The sequence below is a fragment of the Pecten maximus genome, chromosome 2 (assembly GCF_902652985.1).
Source record: "Pecten maximus chromosome 2, xPecMax1.1, whole genome shotgun sequence".
Classification (NCBI taxonomy): Eukaryota; Metazoa; Mollusca; class Bivalvia; order Pectinida; family Pectinidae; genus Pecten; species Pecten maximus.
The window spans coordinates 11,503,796-11,524,019 of NC_047016.1; the positions used below are offsets into that span (position 1 = coordinate 11,503,796).

At 34.4% G+C, this 20,224-nt stretch overlaps 1 protein-coding gene across 12 annotated transcripts in view; it reads left to right on the plus strand.

The window, feature by feature from the left end:
* Positions 1 to 20,224, plus strand: part of LOC117317544 (centaurin-gamma-1A-like) — a 114,917-nt gene that overhangs the window by 49,122 nt on the left and 45,571 nt on the right. For 6 of the 12 annotated variants that reach the window (XM_033872362.1, XM_033872370.1, XM_033872405.1 and 3 more), the window contains 9 exons: positions 649 to 707; positions 4,100 to 4,187; positions 6,317 to 6,402; positions 8,972 to 9,113; positions 12,434 to 12,568; positions 13,113 to 13,333; positions 13,946 to 14,062; positions 16,380 to 16,481; positions 19,348 to 19,440. In XM_033872362.1, coding sequence (XP_033728253.1) covers positions 649 to 707; positions 4,100 to 4,187; positions 6,317 to 6,402; positions 8,972 to 9,113; positions 12,434 to 12,568; positions 13,113 to 13,333; positions 13,946 to 14,062; positions 16,380 to 16,481; positions 19,348 to 19,440 — 1,043 coding nt within the window. Of the gene's footprint in view, positions 1 to 648; positions 708 to 1,069; positions 1,198 to 4,099; positions 4,188 to 6,316; positions 6,403 to 8,971; positions 9,114 to 12,433; positions 12,569 to 13,112; positions 13,334 to 13,945; positions 14,063 to 16,379; positions 16,482 to 19,347; positions 19,441 to 20,224 lie in introns of those variants that run through there. The other 6 variants (XM_033872387.1, XM_033872429.1, XM_033872438.1 and 3 more) reach the window with 4 other exon arrangements.

The following is a 20,224-nucleotide window of genomic DNA, read 5'->3' on the forward strand; positions in this document are numbered from 1 at the left end:
TTTATCATCTATTTAATTATACAAAAGTTATAAAAGCTAACAAGACTTAACAAATCCACATTGGAAACAATGAATGTTGACAATATCAGAAAGGAATTAACCATTTGATTACTTCATGTCATATTGTCATTTTCAAAATAATGTTTTATGATCGTGTTATTTAACTTGATCCATGTTGAGCACATACCTTAGTTTTTGTGCTGACGTTGTTTCAAGTCCACCTTAGTTCTTCTTTATGCTCAGCATATCGAGTTCTGGGTCAGATTTAGCCCTGTGCTTTGTGTTACTATTTATATAATTGCAACAATCATCAATACTATAATTTATTACTTGCTATGATTTTCGACGAATACTCCATTTTTTAATATAAATTTAGGCATGATTTGTCACTAAAACTTCTTTTTAGTTCATAATTTTAAAATGCAATTAGTATGAATTTCAGAAAGAGTAGTTGAAAATATTTAATATTAAGGTATTGGTTTGTCAAAATGAATGCTTTCAATGTTATTTTCTGTGGGGTAAATTGAAATTTTGACCACATCCAACACCCAATAACCCCATGGAAATTTCAAGAAGTTGGAAAATATAGAAAAGAGACAAAAGTTTTAATGGTAATATTAATGTACTGCCTCTATTTATGTCTTGCAGATTCCTTTGTAAACAGTCAAGAATGGACTCTCAGTCGATCTGTACCCGACCTCAAACTGGTAAGTCTGACCGATCTGTACCCAACCTCACACTAGTAAGTCTGACCGATCTGTACCCGACCTCAAATTAGTAAGTCTGACCGATCTGTACCCGACCTCAAACTAGTAAGTCTGACCGATCTGTACCCAACCTCAAACTAGTAAGTCTGACCGATCTGTACCCAACTTCACACTGGTAAGTCTGACCGATCTGTACCCGACCTCAAACTGGTAAGTCTGACCGATCTGTACCCAACCTCAAACTAGTAAGTCTGACCGATCTGTACCCAACCTCACACTGGTAAGTCTGACCGATCTGTACCCAACCTCACACAAGTAAGTCTGACCGATTTGTACCCGACCTCAAACTGGTAAGTCTGACCGATCTGTACCCAACCTCAAACTGGTAAGTCTGACCGATCTGTACCCAACCTCACACTGGTAAGTCTGACCGATCTGTACCCAACCTCAAACTAGTAAGTCTGACCGATCTGTACCCGACCTCAAACTGGTAAGTCTGACCGATCTGTACCCGACCTCAAACTAGTAAGTCTGACCGATCTGTACCCGACCTCAAACTAGTAAGTCTGACCGATCTGTACCCAACCTCACACTGGTAAGTCTGACCGATCTGTACCCAACCTCAAACTAGTAGTAAGTCTGACCGATCTGTACCCAACCTCAAACCAGTAAATCTGACAGAGCTGTATCCAACCTCACACTAGTAAGTCTGACAGAGCTGTACCCGACCTTAAGCTTGTAAGTCTGACCGATCTGTACCCAACCTAAAACTAGTAAGTCTGACCGATCTGTACCCAACCTCACACTGGTAAGTCTGACCGATCTGTACCCAACCTCACACTAGTAAGTCTGACCGATCTGTACCCAACCTCAAACTAGTAAGTCTGACCGAACTGTACCCGACCTCACACTAGTAAGTCTGACCGATCTGTACCCAACCTCAAACTGGTAAGTCTGACCGATCTGTACCCAACCTCACACTAGTAAGTCTGACCGATCTGTACCCAACCTCACACTAGTAAGTCTGACTGATCTGTACCCAACCTCACACTAGTAAGTCTGACTGATCTGTACCCAACCTCACACTAGTAAGTCTGACCGATCTGTACCCAACCTCACACTAGTAAGTCTGACTGATCTGTACCCAACCTCAAACTAGTAAGTCTGACCGATCTGTACCCAACCTCAAACTGGTAAGTCTGACCGATCTGTACCCAACCTCACACTAGTAAGTCTGACCGATCTGTACCCAACCTCACACTAGTAAGTCTGACTGATCTGTACCCAACCTCACACTAGTAAGTCTGACTGATCTGTACCCAACCTCACACTAGTAAGTCTGACCGATCTGTACCCAACCTCACACTAGTAAGTCTGACTGATCTGTACCCAACCTCACACTAGTAAGTCTGACCGATCTGTACCCAACCTCAAACCGGTAAATCTGACAGAGCTGTATCCGACCTTAAGCTTGTAAGTCTGACGAATCTGAACCCAATTGCATACTAGGATAATTTACGGCTGATAAGTTTGTTCAAGTGCATGACCTTGACCCACTTTTAAGGTAATGGGTCAAATGTGTCGCAATATTTTAATAACTGCATCTGAATAACCAAAGGTTGAAGGCGGTAGACCAGTAGTATGCTGAGATGATTGAATGTGAAGTTGGTTTATATAAGATAACCTTGAACTCTACCACCAGTTTCGCATGAGTCAAATGTTCTAAAATATTAAATGACTTTTTTCCAATAACCGCAAGGTACATAGCTTGTTTAACAGAAGAACTTTGAGTCACTGTTTGTTCAACAGAGGAACTTTGAGTCACTTTCATGGCCATGGTTTAAATGTTAAATCTTTAAACAGTTTCTTTTGAATAACCAAGAGACACAAGTTTCATGATATCAAGCCCACAGCAGGCTTCTTTTAAGGTTGTATAAATTCAAATCTTTCAACAAAATTTCATCAAGTGTAGAGCATTAAAAGACAAAGATACATAATGTGTCCTTCAGCCTTTTATAATGAATTTACCCTGGCACAAAGAGCAATACAGATCTATTCAGCCAGATATCTCTTGTACAGGTTTTCAATAATGTGGTGGTACTTTAGATGATAATGTTTTCCATGGTCTTGGTTCAAGAATCAATAGAGAATACTGCCATGTTAACAAGATCCAAGTTCTAAATCAAAGCGATAAATTGAGGGCAAACTATGAAAAAAAATATACTTTTACATAGCGACCCTAGATATTGCAGACTATGTGCTCCAAAAGGGTAAGCGTCCTCTGCTTCATCGACAACACCCGCCATGTACTTTATTATCTAGATCAAGTTATGTCTCATCCTCTAAACAAGGACCAAGAGTAACAATAGAAACACCGAGCATATCTATCAGCATCCAACACTAATTTCATATTGTACAAGGAAATACAGCATCCAACGCTAATGTCATATTGTACAAGGAAATATAGGCTCCAACACTGATGTCATATTGTTCAAGGAAATACAGCATCCAACACTGATGTCATATTGTACAAGGAAATACAGCATCCAACACTGATGTCATATTGTACAAGGAAATACAGCATCCAACACTGATGTCATATTGTACAAGGAAATACAGCATCCAACACTAATGTCATATTGTACAAGGAAATACTGTATCCAACACTAATGTCATATTGTACAAGGAAAACCAGGCTCCAACACTGATGTCATATTGTACAAGGAAATACAGCATCCAACACTGATGTCATATTGTACAAGGAAATACAGCATCCAACACTAATGTCATATTGTACAAGGAAATACTGTATCCAACACTAAATGTCATATTGTACAAGGAAATACTGTATCCAACACTAAATGTTATATTGTACAAGGAAATACAGCATCCGACACTGATGTCATATTGTACAATGAAATACAGGCTCCAACACTAATGTCATATTGTACAAGGAAATACAGGCTCCAACACTAATGTCATATTGTACAAGGAAATATAGGCTCCAACACTAATGTCATATTGTACAAGGAAATACAGCATCCGACACTAATGTCATATTGTACAAGGAAATACAGGCTCCAATACTGATGTCATATTGTACAAGGAAATACTGTAAAAAAACTTATTTTTGGGGTGATTTTGGTTTACAGTCATAAAAAGCCTATCGTACCTGTGATTGAAACTAATATGTGACGATTAATTTTCACGAAATTGTCTTTGCCCCAGAAATATGAGAAAGTCAATCGCACACAAAAACAAGTTGGTTTACAGTATAATCTAGGAGATTTTAAGTTTTTGCGATTTAATAAAACAGTTTGGTGGATTAAACCTGGAGCATTGTCCTCTGTATGCTTTCTGAATCTATAGTTTAAGTTACACATGTGTTACAGGGTATCCTGGGGAGTGTCCACAGTGGCAAGTCAGCTCTAGTCCACCGGTACCTTACAGGATCCTACATGCAAGAGGAATCACCAGAGGGTATGCTATCCCACCTTTATCTTAAGTTAAAAACTACTGAGTATGTGTTGTATATGTACTAGAACATTTTTGGCATTCTTGGCATTGGAACTCCGCTTTAACACATTGCTTTAATATATATATGCCAGCACTCCTGAGTGAATGATTAACAGAATTAAAGAATAGCTTTGCCTAAAACCAGGAAAAATATAACTGTTTTAAGTCTAATGATTGTATGTATTCAAATAGGTTGATAGATTTTGGCTCAGTATAATGACTGTTGAAATGAAAAAGTTATTCTTACATGTATATGATTGGATATCGATGGATATTTTAATTATGTGTATCTCAATTTCCTATACAGAATGTGTACATTTTTTTTTTTTTTTTTTAATTCTAAGTATGTTGGTCAATTGTCCTGAATTAACATTTGCATTTTCTTTTAGACCTGCACATGAATATTCTATATATATAAAAAAAAAAACAACAACATGCAAAACAGAAAAGAAAACAGCAGTACAAAACGGGGAGTGATTTACGTAATGATAGACTAGTTAGAGAGGAAAAAACTAGTCTGAATCCAATAAATGTGAATGCCATGCATTATTTATATGTCAGGGAACATTTCCCCTCCAGATCATCAATCTTTCTGTGCTCAATAGATTATTGGGATCTAAATTCAGTGTATTAGAGTGCCAACTCAAACCCTGTAGGTATAATTAACAGACTTTATAGACCAGAAAATGGCAGATCAATATTTACCTCGTGTTTGGTTTCTCCAGCCAATCACATGGCAGGTTACAAAATTGGCCAAATCAATAATACTTGAGACAGAAACTGTTATTGGATGTAATCATTTCATCTTTGAGATATAACATTTTTGCCCCATCATTTAGTTATGATTTTTTGTTAACAGTTGTGAAAAAAATATCAAAATACTTGTATTGATATAAGAAATCAGACATTGTAAACTCTAAAGTTAATGGTTGTAGAGAATGTCGTGTGGTGAGTTGGAATGGAGTAGGGCTAAGTTAATGGTTGTAGAGAATGTCGTGTGGCGAGTTGGAATGTCGTAGGGATACATAGACTTTGTTACTGTGGACATTAATTGAAATGGTTATTGAAACATGACAGTTGCTGTGCATTAATCAAGGTCATACGCAAATGTAGTTGAACGTTACAAGAAGTACATCAAAACATGCTCATTATTAAACAGATTTTTAAAGTGGTTGAGTGATAAACGATTTTAAGCTTATAAATTCATAGAGCATTGATGACATGTTCATGTATAGATTCTGTTAGTGTCATGTACTGTAAACAGAGCATAGGCCTGTATGGTTAGCAAATTAATCCCTATTCTACCTGATAACTACTAAGAAACACTTACAAATCGTGAAACAAATCATGAACAAAACAAATTACAGATACATCACATGTACAGGAATTCCTTTGAAATCCTGTATGATTAAGATACGGTCTAGTCAATATTTTCGCCACACTTTTTGTGGCGTTGAGCTAAGATCTTGATAAAAGAAAGTAATTGCTAGATAAGGATATAAATTTAACTTCTCCTTTTGAAATTTAATGACACGATGAGTTCATGTATTGATAAAGTGCCAAGTGTCTGTCGGGAAGGAAGGCAGACAGGCTTGGTATTGGAATGTTGGGTTTACTAGTGTTGAATCTGGAATTCAATGTGTTGAACAATTCAAACTTTCTCATTTACTTTATAAACTGTTTTAGATGTTAATGGTTACTTTGATATTAACATCCTTATACTGAGACATACAATTGTCCTGTCTTCAAGTTTGAATCCAATAAACTGAAATCTGATTGTCTGATCTTCAAGTTTGAATCCAATAAACTGAAATCTGAATGAGATATTAATTTTAATAAAACTTATTTTTCACTTGAATATTTCTAGCTAAACAACATATATTAATACAAATCTGTGGGTTAGATATATCAAGTACTTTAGTGTATGTGTTAATTTGACACATGATCCATGTAGGTTAATATGTGGATGAACGAGGCCACCTGTCCATGACTGACAGAGCACCTGTTTTCTATTGGGGTAAGATGTTCCATTGCTTACAGTTATACCTGATAATGGTCTGATGTAGACTTCAATAAATCCTTCTGTGCTGCAGGTGGTCGCTTCAAAAAGGAAGTCATCATAGATGGTCAGAGTTATCTCCTCCTGATAAGAGATGAAGGGGGTGCCCCAGAAATGCAGGTAAGATGATCTTGTGTAACATATCCTCTACCCAAATGATAGGTATACAAACCTCTACCAGTATCCAATCGTCATCCTGGATATATTATAAATAAACTTTATTAATCTTTGATCAAATATTCATCAACCTTACATTTTAGTTGAAAATATTTTCATTAACTTACCCATACACTATAAAGAAGCTCAACTTTACCCTAATAGCATACATTAACTTAGCCATACACTATAAAGAAGCTCAACTTTACCCTAATTGCATACATTAACTTAGCCATACACTATAAAGAAGTTCAACTTTACCCTAATAACATACATTAACTTAGCCATACACTATAAAGAAGCTCAACTTTACCCTAATAACATACATTAACTTAGCCATACACCATAAACAAGCTCAACTTTACCCTAATAACATACATTAACTTAGCCATACACTATAAAGAAGCTCAACTTTACCCTAATAACATACATTAACTTAGCCATACACCATAAACAAGCTCAACTTTACCCTAATAACATACATTAACTTAGCCATACACTATAAAGAAGCTCAACTTTACCCTAATAACATACATTAACTTAGCCATACATTATAAAGAAGTTCAACGCTACCCTAATAACATACATTAACTTAGCCATACATTATAAAGAAGCTCAACTTTACCCTAATAACATACATTAACTTAGCCATACACTATAAAGAAGTTCAACTTTACCCTAATAACATACATTAACTTAGCCATACACTATAAAGAAGCTCAACTTTACCCTAATAACATACATTAACTTAGCCATACACCATAAACAAGCTCAACTTTACCCTAATAACATACATTAACTTAGCCATACACTATAAAGAAGTTCAACGTTACCCTAATAACATACATTAACTTAACCATACACTATAAAGAAGCTCAACTTTACCCTAATAACATACATTAACTTACCCATACACTAAAAAGAAGTTCAACTTTACCCTAATAACATACATTAACTTAGCCATACACCATAAACAAGCTCAACGTTACCCTAATAACATACATTAACTTAGCCATACACCATAAACAAGCTCAACTTTACCCTAATAACATACATTAACTTAGCCATACACTATAAAGAAGCTCAACTTTACCCTAATAACATACATTAACTTAGCCATACACTATAAAGAAGTTCAACGTTACCCTAATAACATACATTAACTTAGCCATACACCATAAACAAGCTCAACTTTACCCTAATAGCATACATTAACTTAGCCATACACTATAAAGAAGTTCAACGTTACCCTAATAGCATACATTAACTTAGCCATACACTATAAAGAAGTTCAACGTTACCCTAATAACATACATTAACTTAGCCATACACCATAAAGAAGTTCAACGTTACCCTAATAACATACATTAACTTAGCCATACACCATAAACAAGCTCAACTTTACCCTAATAACATACATTAACTTAGCCATACACTATAAAGAAGTTCAACGTTACCCTAATAACATACATTAACTTAGCCATACACCATAAACAAGCTCAACTTTACCCTAATAACATACATTAACTTAGCCATACACTATAAAGAAGTTCAACTTTACCCTAATAACATACATTAACTTAGCCATACATTATAAAGAAGTTCAACTTTACCCTAATAACATACATTAACTTAGCCATACACTATAAAGAAGTTCAACTTTACCCTAATAACATACATTAACTTAGCCATACACCATAAAGAAGCTCAACTTTACCCTAGTAACATACATTAACTTAGCCATACACCATAAAGAAGTTCAACGTTACCCTAGTAACATACATTAACTTACCCATACACTAAAAAGAAGTTCAACTTTACCCTAATAACATACATTAACTTAGCCATACACCATAAAGAAGTTCAACTTTACCCTAATAACATACATTAACTTACCCATACAAGATATGAAGCTCCATACATTAACTTACCCATACAGGATATAAAGCTCATTAGCTGTACCCTATAGCTAGCAGCCTACCATCATCTTCAGCCTTCCTCAACTTGATGTAATCTTTATTAACTTTAGTGATCATAGATAAAATCTTCAACTTTTCCATCTTATATCAGATCTTTATCAACTTTACCCATCTAATATGTGAACCTCATTAGCTTGACGGAAACAGTATTAAATCATTATTAACTTTACATCATCTTCATAAAATTTACCCATCCTAGATACAACCACTGTCAACTTTACCCATACTACATATGACATCAATCAGCTTTACCCATCCTAGATCAGATCTTCATCAATTTTACTCATACTTCATACAATGTTCAGCAACTTTACCCCATCTTAGGTTCTATCTTCATCAACAACTTAGTATACATACAGTTAGATTGGAACTTATGAAAACAGGCCTGGACAGCCTCGAGGTCTAGAGTATCTGTACCTGGTGTGAGGGTAGGGTCATGCATGCTGATATCCCTATTCAGTCACGTTAATTGATGTCATTAATATTAAAACATAATAATATTTTGATGGTGTACATATTTTATGTAGTGATAGTATTTTGTTTGTGACCAACAGTTTACACAATGGGTGGATGCAGTCATATTTGTGTTCAGTCTTGAGAATGAGATCAGTTTCCACACAGTGTATTCATACTATGCCAAGATGGCCCACTACCGAAATGCTGCCGAGGTCCCGCTCATCCTGGTTGGCACACAAGGTAAGCAGTAACAATACGGTACCTAGCCGCCAGCATGCATGGAACAAAACAGGTAAATTGATTCGTGACGAATACTGAAGACATCTGGTGATTCAGTTTTTGTGTTGCTGGGGTTAAAATTGTACACATTTGAGTTGCAATAGTCACCAGAATGACCATTTCATGAACACCTATCTTACATGTACTCAGAACTCTGTTGTTAGTCCGATTGGAGTTACATTTTAGGAAAGGTTCAAGGGTCGGAGAGTACTGGAGTCTAAACAATATAAAATTTATTTTCTTACTCAGAGTTAGAATAGTGTGTGTCTGAGCTGGAAGGGTATAAGACAAACATTACCCATGGTAATGATGAAAAAATTAGAGACACCATGCTGTGATAACATTTATCCAGCATACACCTATGCTTGGTAATAAGCTCACACATGTGTATTACTGTTGAAGAAACCTCTCACCCCTGCTTTGGGTTCAAAAAGTATGTGTTTGTGTTAATTAATAAATGTATGGATTAGAAAAAAAAGGTACTATTTGTGAGAATTATTTTTTTAAAAAAGGTAAGGGGGGGGGGGGGGGTTGGGGGGGGGTTAGGGATGTATAATTGTCATTTTCTCCAGAAAGGTATACAGAAAAACATTTGTGAAAAGATCAGATTATTTGGGGTTTTTTTTATCAGGAATGTGTTTGTAAGAACTACTGTACAGTCAGTGGATCCTGGTAGAGATAGAGGTGACTTCCACGCTACGGTTCATAACAAATTCAAGTATCCAATATCTCCACACAGGAGAATCCAAATTAGCTAGTAGGCCAATAATCATTTTAACCCAGTTTGATAGAAATTACCATGAAGCTAGAAATTCAACAATTTGTGTGAGAGGTAAATAAGTGTTGCCGACTGTCCTGCAGCTGCCTGCACTGGCACAGTAGGACAGTTTTATCCCAAGTTCCATGTGTACACTTATCAGTTGGCTAATCTCTTTAAAATGAAGTTTTCATCTGTACAACTTTGGCTGTGTTGTGATGTTTCTGTTGGATATGGCTGCAGGGATATATATTCAAATAACATGGACATATTGTAAACCCATCAAGGCAGGATTTTATACAATTTAAGTGTTCGAGATCTGTGAGGGTAAGCTGTGCACTATTTGAGTGTTTGAGGACTATTTGTGTGATATTTCATTATTATAAAATTTTTATGAAACCTTCTTCTGTAACAACTTCATTCAAAAAGTGATACTTCGATCTAAAATTCTATTCCAATTTTAAAATGTTATCATTGATCATTCATAGATTTTTTCTGTGGAATTATAAGTTAATTGTGAAATTGTTTATCCCTACATGCCTTAGTAGTATATATAGGCAAAACATTATTATTGGTATTGAGTAGTTGAATTCATTTTAGATCTATAAAAATATCAAGCATTTCCAAAATACACAAGCATGGCATCTAAAGTGTTAGATTTCAATTAGCTTCATTTTATCTTTAGTAAAAAAAATATTTTGGCAGTAGTGGGCTTTGAAAAGTCTAGGAGCTACTGATAACTGTATACAGTTAGACTCATTGCATGACTATATTGAATGATATGGTAAATGTTCTCCAATTTTGCTGATGGTTAGGTCTACAATATTCAGTGAGATTTATTTATAAAATAGACATTTATTATCCTATTTTTTTCACAAACTTGCTATTTTTTTTTCTTTGTTTTCCAATGAATATTGCATTATTTATATCTATATATTCTAAAATCTTTTCCATAAAATAATGCCACTTGTAACCAGATATAGCTAAATCCCATACCTCTTCCTTCACAATTTTTGCTGTCCAGATGTCCTTGAACCTGAATTATTGCAGCAACATTTCTGATGTCTGTTACCTTGAGTATTGTATGCACAATCCAGATGACCTTGGCCCTGAATATTGTAGGCACTGTCTAGATGTCCTTGACCCTGAATATTGTAGGCACTCTCTAGATGTCCTTGACCCTGAATATTGCGGGCACTGTCCAGATGTCCTTGACCCTGAATATTGTAGGCACTGTCTAGATGTCCTTGACCCTGAATATTGTAGGCACTGTCCAGATGTCCTTGACCCTGAATATTGTAGGCACTCTCTAGATGTCCTTGACCCTGAATATTGTAGACACTCTCTAGATGTCCTTGACCCTGAATATTGTAGGCACTGTCCAGATGTCCTTGACCCTGAATATTGTGGGCACTGTCCAGATGTCCTTGACCCTGAATATTGTGGGCACTGTCTAGATGTCCTTGACCCTGAATATTGTAGGCACTCTCTAGATGTCCTTGACCCTGAATATTGTGGGCACTGTCCAGATGTCCTTGACCCTGAATATTGTAGGCACTCTCTAGATGTCCTTGACCCTGAATATTGTGGGCACTGTCCAGATGTCCTTGACCCTGAATATTGTAGGCATTGTCCAGATGTCCTTGACCCTGAATATTGTAGACACTGTCTAGATGTCCTTGACCCTAGATCCATTTAACATTGACATGTCTTGAAAAGTACAATTGTAAAACTTAAGATTTTAGAATTTAGAATGGTAGTTTGTGTATTCAGTCAAAAGTTGACATTAAAATTATGAGACAAAAGTTGAAGATTGATATATGAACTAGGCACTTTTGCTGGCTGATGTGTGATAACAGTTTATACTTTGTAATGGGTACCCCACAGATGAAACATGTCTATCAGGTATCTATAGCTATATATAAATCCGTGTTATAGGTTTGTCATTCATTTGTCAGATCAGGATCTGCTATACAAGTTGCCAAGTACAAGGTGATAATACCAACATGTAGGTCAGGAGAGATGGCCTATGAGAATGCACAAGAAGATAATTCAGTAGATTTTCTTCTCCAAATTTTCTAATGAAATCATTCTATATTGTTGAACTGCCTTTATTTAGAATATTTTTTCTTTTTCTATCACTCTTTTTAACAAGATCATTGCTTGTATTATCTTGAATTTTACAGAAGTTTGAAACTTAGATGCAGCGATCGAGTTTTTCATTTTAACTACAACACTATTAGGTGTTTTTTTGCGATATGCACAGGAATTTACTTAATCTTGACAAAATATGCTTCCTTTAGACATATTTGGTTGGTTAGTGTTTCAAATATCCATAATGTTGAGATACTTACGGTAACTGATTAACTTCAAGATAGAGTTGGATATGTAAGAATACAATTTGGCATTTCCTTAAATTAAACAACTTGAATTTTCCAGAATAATAATTTCAGAAGACATTTAGTCTAGATATTCATTGTTGTAAAAAAAAATCATTCTTGACAATTATGTTATTACATTACAGATTCTATTAGCGAAAGCAATCCTCGGGTTATTGATGATACAAGAGCCAGAAAACTTGCTAATGATCTCAAACGGTCCTCATACTATGAAACTTGTGCCACGTATGGACTCAATGTGGAGCGAGTCTTCCAGGATGGTAATGATTCAGTTATAATGTTGTTTACTCATTACATTGGTTCTAAACAGTTTGATTATATTTGTGAGCCCACATTTTCACTCTATCCCCTAGGCTGTCACAGTTAAGACTGTAAAGCATAAGCAATTATAATAAGATGGATAAAGTATTCATATAGAAGTTAAAAAATCATCTAATTCTTAAACCGCTATTCTGTTATCAGGACAGTTTATGTTTGTAACAGAAATAAATTTTAAGCATTATATCCTATTATTTTATGCAAAGAAAAAATGTTCTTTTGTATCACTAAATTATTGTATAGCTTTCCACAAATGTTGATGTTCTATACTAGATCAGTATATATTTCCAGTGTGTACTTACTTCGTTGATGATAATATGGTTTTGGAGTACATGACTTTGTTAATCTATAACCATTCACGAAATATAAGTTTAAAAATTAGTTATTTGACTTTATTAACACTTGGTTAGAGTGCCAGGTATTTAATCTCAAGTGGAAATCAAACCTGTATTATATACTGATATGATGATTGTATTGCTGTTCCAGCATGTCAGAAGATAGTGCAGACTCGGTACCCTTCTATCCCACTCTCGGTACAGAATGTGCCGAGCACGCCAGTCCATGCCCAGCGTCACTTCTTTATCACACAAGCTGTGCCCTCTAAACCCTACGACACTCATAGTACAAGCAGTCAATCAACGTCCAGCTCCGGTACGCTGGTAACCGGTACTACCAACAACACCTCAGGACAACAGAGTGTGGCACAGGTGATGGCACGACCTACTTCAGACATATAAATTGTTGTACTGGATCATAAGACATACTCATGGATTCATCCTCATGCAATCATACATTGCCTTAAAATAACAATTCCAATTCAGGTTTTTCAAATTTTATTTTAATGAACATCAAGGGCTTCCACTCCTAATAGATAAATCTTTCCATATTACTAAATTCCTGGTATTGTGTGTTTTAATATTAGGGATCCTGAAATATGTCAAGAGCTATCCAGATCGTATCAATATTGTGTACAGTGAAAATGATGAGGGGCTATAATGGTCATTTACCCAAAAGGCCAACTAGTGTGGTTGGTGTTAAGGTCAAACTTAGGAATAATGTGTCAAAAAGGTTCTACCCGAATCCAACAAGTTCATTCTGTTTACATTTTCTACTCGCAGCATAATAGACAAGATTTCGGTTATAAATAATTCTCTTTAATACAATTTATCCATAACATCTTATTTATTTTACAACATCATTCTCAGCACACCCCTCAAGAACATGATTTGTTATTTCATGAATTGAAGAGAAATTGAGAAATATGGCTTGAATTGTGAGAACATATATGTGATGACAAACTGCTTGTGCTGTTTTCTTAGGTCCAACCCACAATGAAGGATGGCAAGGATGGACAGAGCACCAAAGAAAAGGAGAAGTCTGAAAAGAAGAAAGATAAACAGCAGCAGCAGCAGATGCTAACAGAATCTCAAGAACAGGTATGTGGAATTGTCAGATCTGTCCGTTAATATAAACTAATTATCACTGATACTCCATTTACAGGTTCTCCTTCAGTAAGTCTCGTTTTCTGATGTTAGGGAAATACAACAGTTTATCACATTACAAAACCAACACAACTGATATTAATAAACAAATTAACAGATTTCACCATTAAAGCCACACCTTCCCCCTCCATTGTTTTGAACTAATAATAAGCTTGGAAACTTTATCAGATGATGGAATAGTAGCCACTAATAGTTTGATACTTACCAAGCTTACATTGTCGGTGTGTGCTTCCACCAGGCATGGAGTGGTTACTATGGAAATTGTTTTGTTACCATGGAGATTATTCACTTGTGCACCCTGGTTGTGGTTTCTCCAATCTCGACTGCACTCTAGTTACAAATAAAGTCATTAGTATTTCCAGACAAAGATATTTTCTTTTGTAATACTGATCTTGCATAAATATGAAGAAGAAAAAAAGTTCAATTTTTTTTTTTTTGTTACTTTAAAGCACATCTTGATAAAAAAAATCTGCAGGTTGAATGAGATATTGTTATTGAAAATGTTTTCCAGGTAGTTTTGGTTGATGAGGAGGATAGTGTATAGCTATAAACAGTGGGATGTGCTTTTGGGATTGGTGTGGATAGGAATCTATATAGTTATTTGGTGTTGTAGTCAGCTTTGCGATCAGCTTGTCATTGTTATGCTTTGATGTAAAGTTTGTATTTCCAGAATTTTTATGCTAAACATTCACTTATGAAGTATTTTTCTTTCTTTTTGTTTTTTTTTTTTCTATGGAAAACCTAAGATCATTATTCTTTTACATTAGCAATTGGTTACATTTTGAAACTTTTTGAAATACTTTCTAAACAATTTAATGATAATGCTTTTGAATTGTGTTAAGCTTTTATAATCAAGGTTTTTAATTAACACATCATCTTATAATTAACAAGATCATCTAGTATTGCATTACATACAACCAGTTGAACAAGACCACCTTACATATATTCAGATGTTTATCTATTCTACTCGAGAGCTATTTATTTCTACAGAGAATTTGGGGTAATAGTCTACCCTATGTATTATCAGATGTTGTCAACTTGGTCTGTTTCCTTTCCTACTGAATTCATGTGAGCCACTGTCATTTGCTTCTATTGAAATCTATATTGCCAAAAGAAAGATATTGATCTCCTAAAGTTTTTTTTAAAAACTCAATACTGTGATAAAGAATTAATAGGGACCAATGTTAAGCTGAATTGCTATTTAAATTTCATTCTCTACTGAAAATTACTTATTTTTGTTTCCTTTCAAATGTTTCATTTGTTCAACATTGAATACTATGATAAATTTTTTGTGTTGCACTTAGATTTCAATAGATGTTCCGTCCAACATTTGCAGTTTAAAGTACATTGTTTACCTTTTGAAAAATGTTAATGAAGGGCATCAATGATGTCCATATCATAGAATCAGGAAAATCATATATTTCATTATGTAAGCAAATGTTTATCAACTTAAAACAAAGAGAATGAATGCCAGATTTTGTAGCTGTGTCACTATCTTGGTATGGTGTGCTCCCTGGTCCCTCAATACTATTTACTCCGATATATTGGGTTACTGATTCCTACATATATTAGGCCCTATATAAATAGGATATATCTCATCTTTTTACTTCTAGCTCTACATAGGGTCTCTTTCACCAACCAATGTTGTTGTACTGTATTTGTCTGAACTTTAAAAAACTGTATGAATATTTTGTTTTACTTTTATTAATGGTATGCAAGATGGAGAGTGAAAAAAAAAACTATACTGAAAAGTTTTTGAGTTTAAAAAAATCACAGTTTTATTTTTTGGTTTCATTGTTTTACTTTTTGATGTTGAACACGATGTTGTAATGCTTTGATCAGCCCTCTGTACCCAACACCCTGGTACAGTCCAGCATCAGTCACTGACACTGGTGGGGTGTCTGAGGGCTGACTTGGTCATGACATGGCTCTCAATTAATGTCTATCCCTTGTTGTATTTATACAGTGAATAACTGGCTAACTACAGAAAAAATATTATAATGAAAAAACCGTCAACAAAAACAAGGAAAAAATATGTCTTAAATACATACTGTTTAGATTAGCTTACAGATCAATTATGTTCATAATATATATCAGCATTTGCCTTCAGATTTTATTAAATCTATACATTTGCTGAATAATTATCTGATTCCCATTGACAGTTATTCACTGTATTTGACATTTACAATCGGAAGTACTAATGCATGTTGCATGCTGTGTATGGTTTTCCTTTTTGTCTTTTTCATTGTAGGAAGAGGATCGTGTGGACTTTAACGATATACCCCCCTCTACACCCCTGTCATCTCGTAAAAACAAGAAATCCTCAATCATACAGAAGTCTAACTCCTTCAGCGTAAGTCCTTGTTTGTTGCTCTGCCTTGAGAGTAAAGGGGTGCTACTTTCATTTTCCATTCATTTTACACTGGAAATCAACATTTCTACATTGCTGCCTTGACACACTTTGATTGTAGCAGCTAGAAATGCATAAAGGCCATGTCATCACCTATATCTGGATCCTCTATGAGTGGTCTACAACCATTTGTTTCAGCATTGCCTTACGCCTGGATGTTTTGGGTGTGATTCAGTTTTTGTGGAATATTCCTTGATATTTGTATTGCGTTTGTTACCATCAGATGAGGTATAGTGATAATTTACCAAGTATTTGTTCATCACCCAAAGACAATGTCAAATAGATATAGAGCTCCTGTACATAAAAAACTAGTAGAATGAAATCCACTATCTGGAAATGTGTTGTATTCATTAATGTTCATGATTCCATATCTCACAAGGAAAATAAATAAATTGGGGTACATTACAGTATACATATGCTGATTAAGTTTGGGTAGTTTTTGAAGCAAGATCTGTTTGTAGAGTTTTATATCATTATATTACCTAAATGTTCTTCATCTTTTAAGTCTCACCAGTTACCATTTCCAAATCCTTGTGCCAAGTTTTACCTGGTAGACTGAGATTAAACTTAAAGATGATTAAGAAAAGTAATTGCAAGTTCTTAAAAGTCATGAAATTTGGGTGAAACTGGCTTAATAGTTCTGGTGTAATATTTGATAGACTGATCCAGTAAGTAAGTTCTGGGCAATCTTAGATATGGTGGAGGCAGAGATCTACTTCTCTCAGGCTTCTAGATCTCCTCTCGGTGCATTTGTTTCACTCCTCAGTTCGACTTTTTGTCACATTTTATGTTTTCTAAACACATTCCTCAAGTATCATTTTATATTGTGTATCCTTAAATCACCGTGGTTTCATTTAACGTTTCAATTACATTAATGTGTGTAGACATCCATCAGAACATATCTACCAATTTATATCATAATACACTAATCTGTAAATCGACAAGAAACGGCACATTATATCATAATTAACATACATGTATATCATTTATCTCTGAGAGGCAAAACATGGGAAACTGACAGACACTTCATACCTATTATACCTTTATCTATAGCTTGTGCATACAATCCTTACTCCACATTTCAGTTTGCTTTTAGCTGATTAATAAATAAACTTTGCTCATCTCTTGTATTATGTCAAATCCCTTACGATACAGAGGGATCATCATCCTCTCAGGACCTACAGTTTGTTGATATTTTATAGATATCAAAATCATTTTATGAAATCTAAGTATCATAATAGCCATGGTTGTTACTATAAGAGGGTGTTAGATTGTTATGTAGTTTGAGAAGACAGAAGACCCAACAGATACACAAATTTGATGTTTTAACAGTAGGTACCTATATAGGGGGTTAAAGGTCATTGTTCAGTAGATAAATGTGTCAAAATGCCTTTCTTTTAAGCTTGGGTACTGTTAATTAAGGTAGTTTTCTGCAGTGAACATTTCAGTGATCTAGGCTATGTTTGTCCATATTGTAGTCAGATTATTTCTGTGTTTTCTTTAACTGACTTTTGGTTATTTTTTTTCAGTTATGTTACAAAGCACTGTCATGTTATTGTATATATACTTGCTATGATCTGCATGTTCCAAGCCTGTTTAATGCATTTCATAAATTACGATGCACATCTCAATTCATACAGGTTTTACTGTTATTTACTTATCTTCATGCACTGCTTTATAACTTAATGATTGGACGGGGCAGAAATAACACAATGCACAATATGAGAATTTCATTTTGTGTTGTATACAGTTAATATAAAGCATTGATAATTACAGCTATTGTTATGACTCTGTAGAATAATTCTAATAACAAACATCTTATGTAAAGTATGTATCTGGACATTTTGTTTCTGACATAGTTCAATACAGTTCAGTGATATAATGAGAGATGGAAAGAAATAGAGACAAATCACTACACGATCTAATTTTTATTGTATGTTTAATTCCTAAATTGTAAAATCTGTATGTGTGAGATATGCTAGCGATACCTGTGATGACACATTGTGATGTAGTTAAGACTGCCTAGATATTGTATGATCTGTAAAGACTGCTGTTCTATGTTGTGTGGTATTCAGTGTTCTAAATAGACATGGCATGGAGCTGCTTCTCATATACAAACTAATGTTGGCATGATCATTGCAACATTACACAATTCTGATTGGCTATGTGCATGATTCATTTCAATTCTGTGACTACCAGGTAATATCATTCACACTTTTATTGGCCGAGAACAATAAATTAATAAAAATAATGAAATATACCCTACATTATAAGTCTTGTTCCTAAAAACCATCACATCCTGCAAGTCAATACCAACCCAAAAAACAAAAAAAACATTGTACATCTACCAAGGATTGTAAAGCTCGACTACAGCTTGATGTCATTAAGGCTGATCACCCACACTACTTCTGCTTGTCTAACATTGATGGAGGTCTAAACGCTTATGTGCTGAGATATGTCTTGGAACACTGAATTCCTTATGCTATGTATTGTGTACACAGATTCCATGTACTTCGTCAAGATATCCTCTCCAAATTTTGTCATTTCTAAAATAATTTTTTTTCACATGCTAATTTTTCTCAAACTTATTTTAAATGAAGGAAAAGTATTCTTATATCCTAATAAATCTTTATAGGCTATGTAAATACTTGTTACATAAGGACATGGAGTTTGTACCACATACAGTAATGACTATCCTGTGTTACATATGATTTAGATGATTATTTTTAGTTTGAGACGTCAAACATTTATTTTATTTGCGCCGTTTTATGATTTCTGCATGTCGTTTTGGCTTGTTTCCTATTTACAGGGACCTGTTGATAGACTGTTTTCTTCTCACCCGGTATCAACACCGATTCTCAGTCGGAAAAATTCAAAGTTTCTCAAAAACACCTTTCTAACTGTAAGTTTTGTAAAAACAGTGCCAACCCTAGGAGGGTGTGTACATTTATATACTCCCATATATCAAGTGTTATTTATTTGTTTTAATGTTGTATAAACCTAGTTTTCCTGTAGCTTGACCTGTTGTAAGGTCTATACCATGTTTGAGATACATTTTAAATGTTAATACTTTCCCTACCTTAGTGAAAAGTCCATGCCATTTAAGAATTGTTTAACGATTGTTTTAATGTTATACTCTCAATGTTATTGTTGAAAATATTGTAGATAATACATTTCTTGATCCAATTTTTTTTTGAAATATCAGAGAGGAATCTACTTTTGTTACAGATTCCTTTAAGATAATATATTGATTTTAAAAAGTATCTCAAATATGATTTTTTTTTTTTGTCTGCCAAACTACCTAATTTGATTAATAATACCCACTAGCTTATACTAACAGAAACATACATTTTGGGGATTTAAGTAAATCATACAGAGTTTATATTTCTTTCCTGAATTTTGATAAATTAAAAATCTTATCTTATATTGAAAAGAATTTTTAATTGCAAAACAAAAAAACTACATAGTTTATTAATTCAATAATTCAATATTAAGAGTTATATGATGTAATTTTAACAAAAATCATGTGCAACTGTAGAAAATGTCAATATTTAGTTAAAAAAAAAAAAATAAGATCAGTTAATGAATATTAATTTATCTGTAACTGAGTGAGACAATTGATTGTAGATATTCACCTGTAGTGAGTTGATTTAATTGTTTACCTAAAACTTGACTTTCCCAAGATA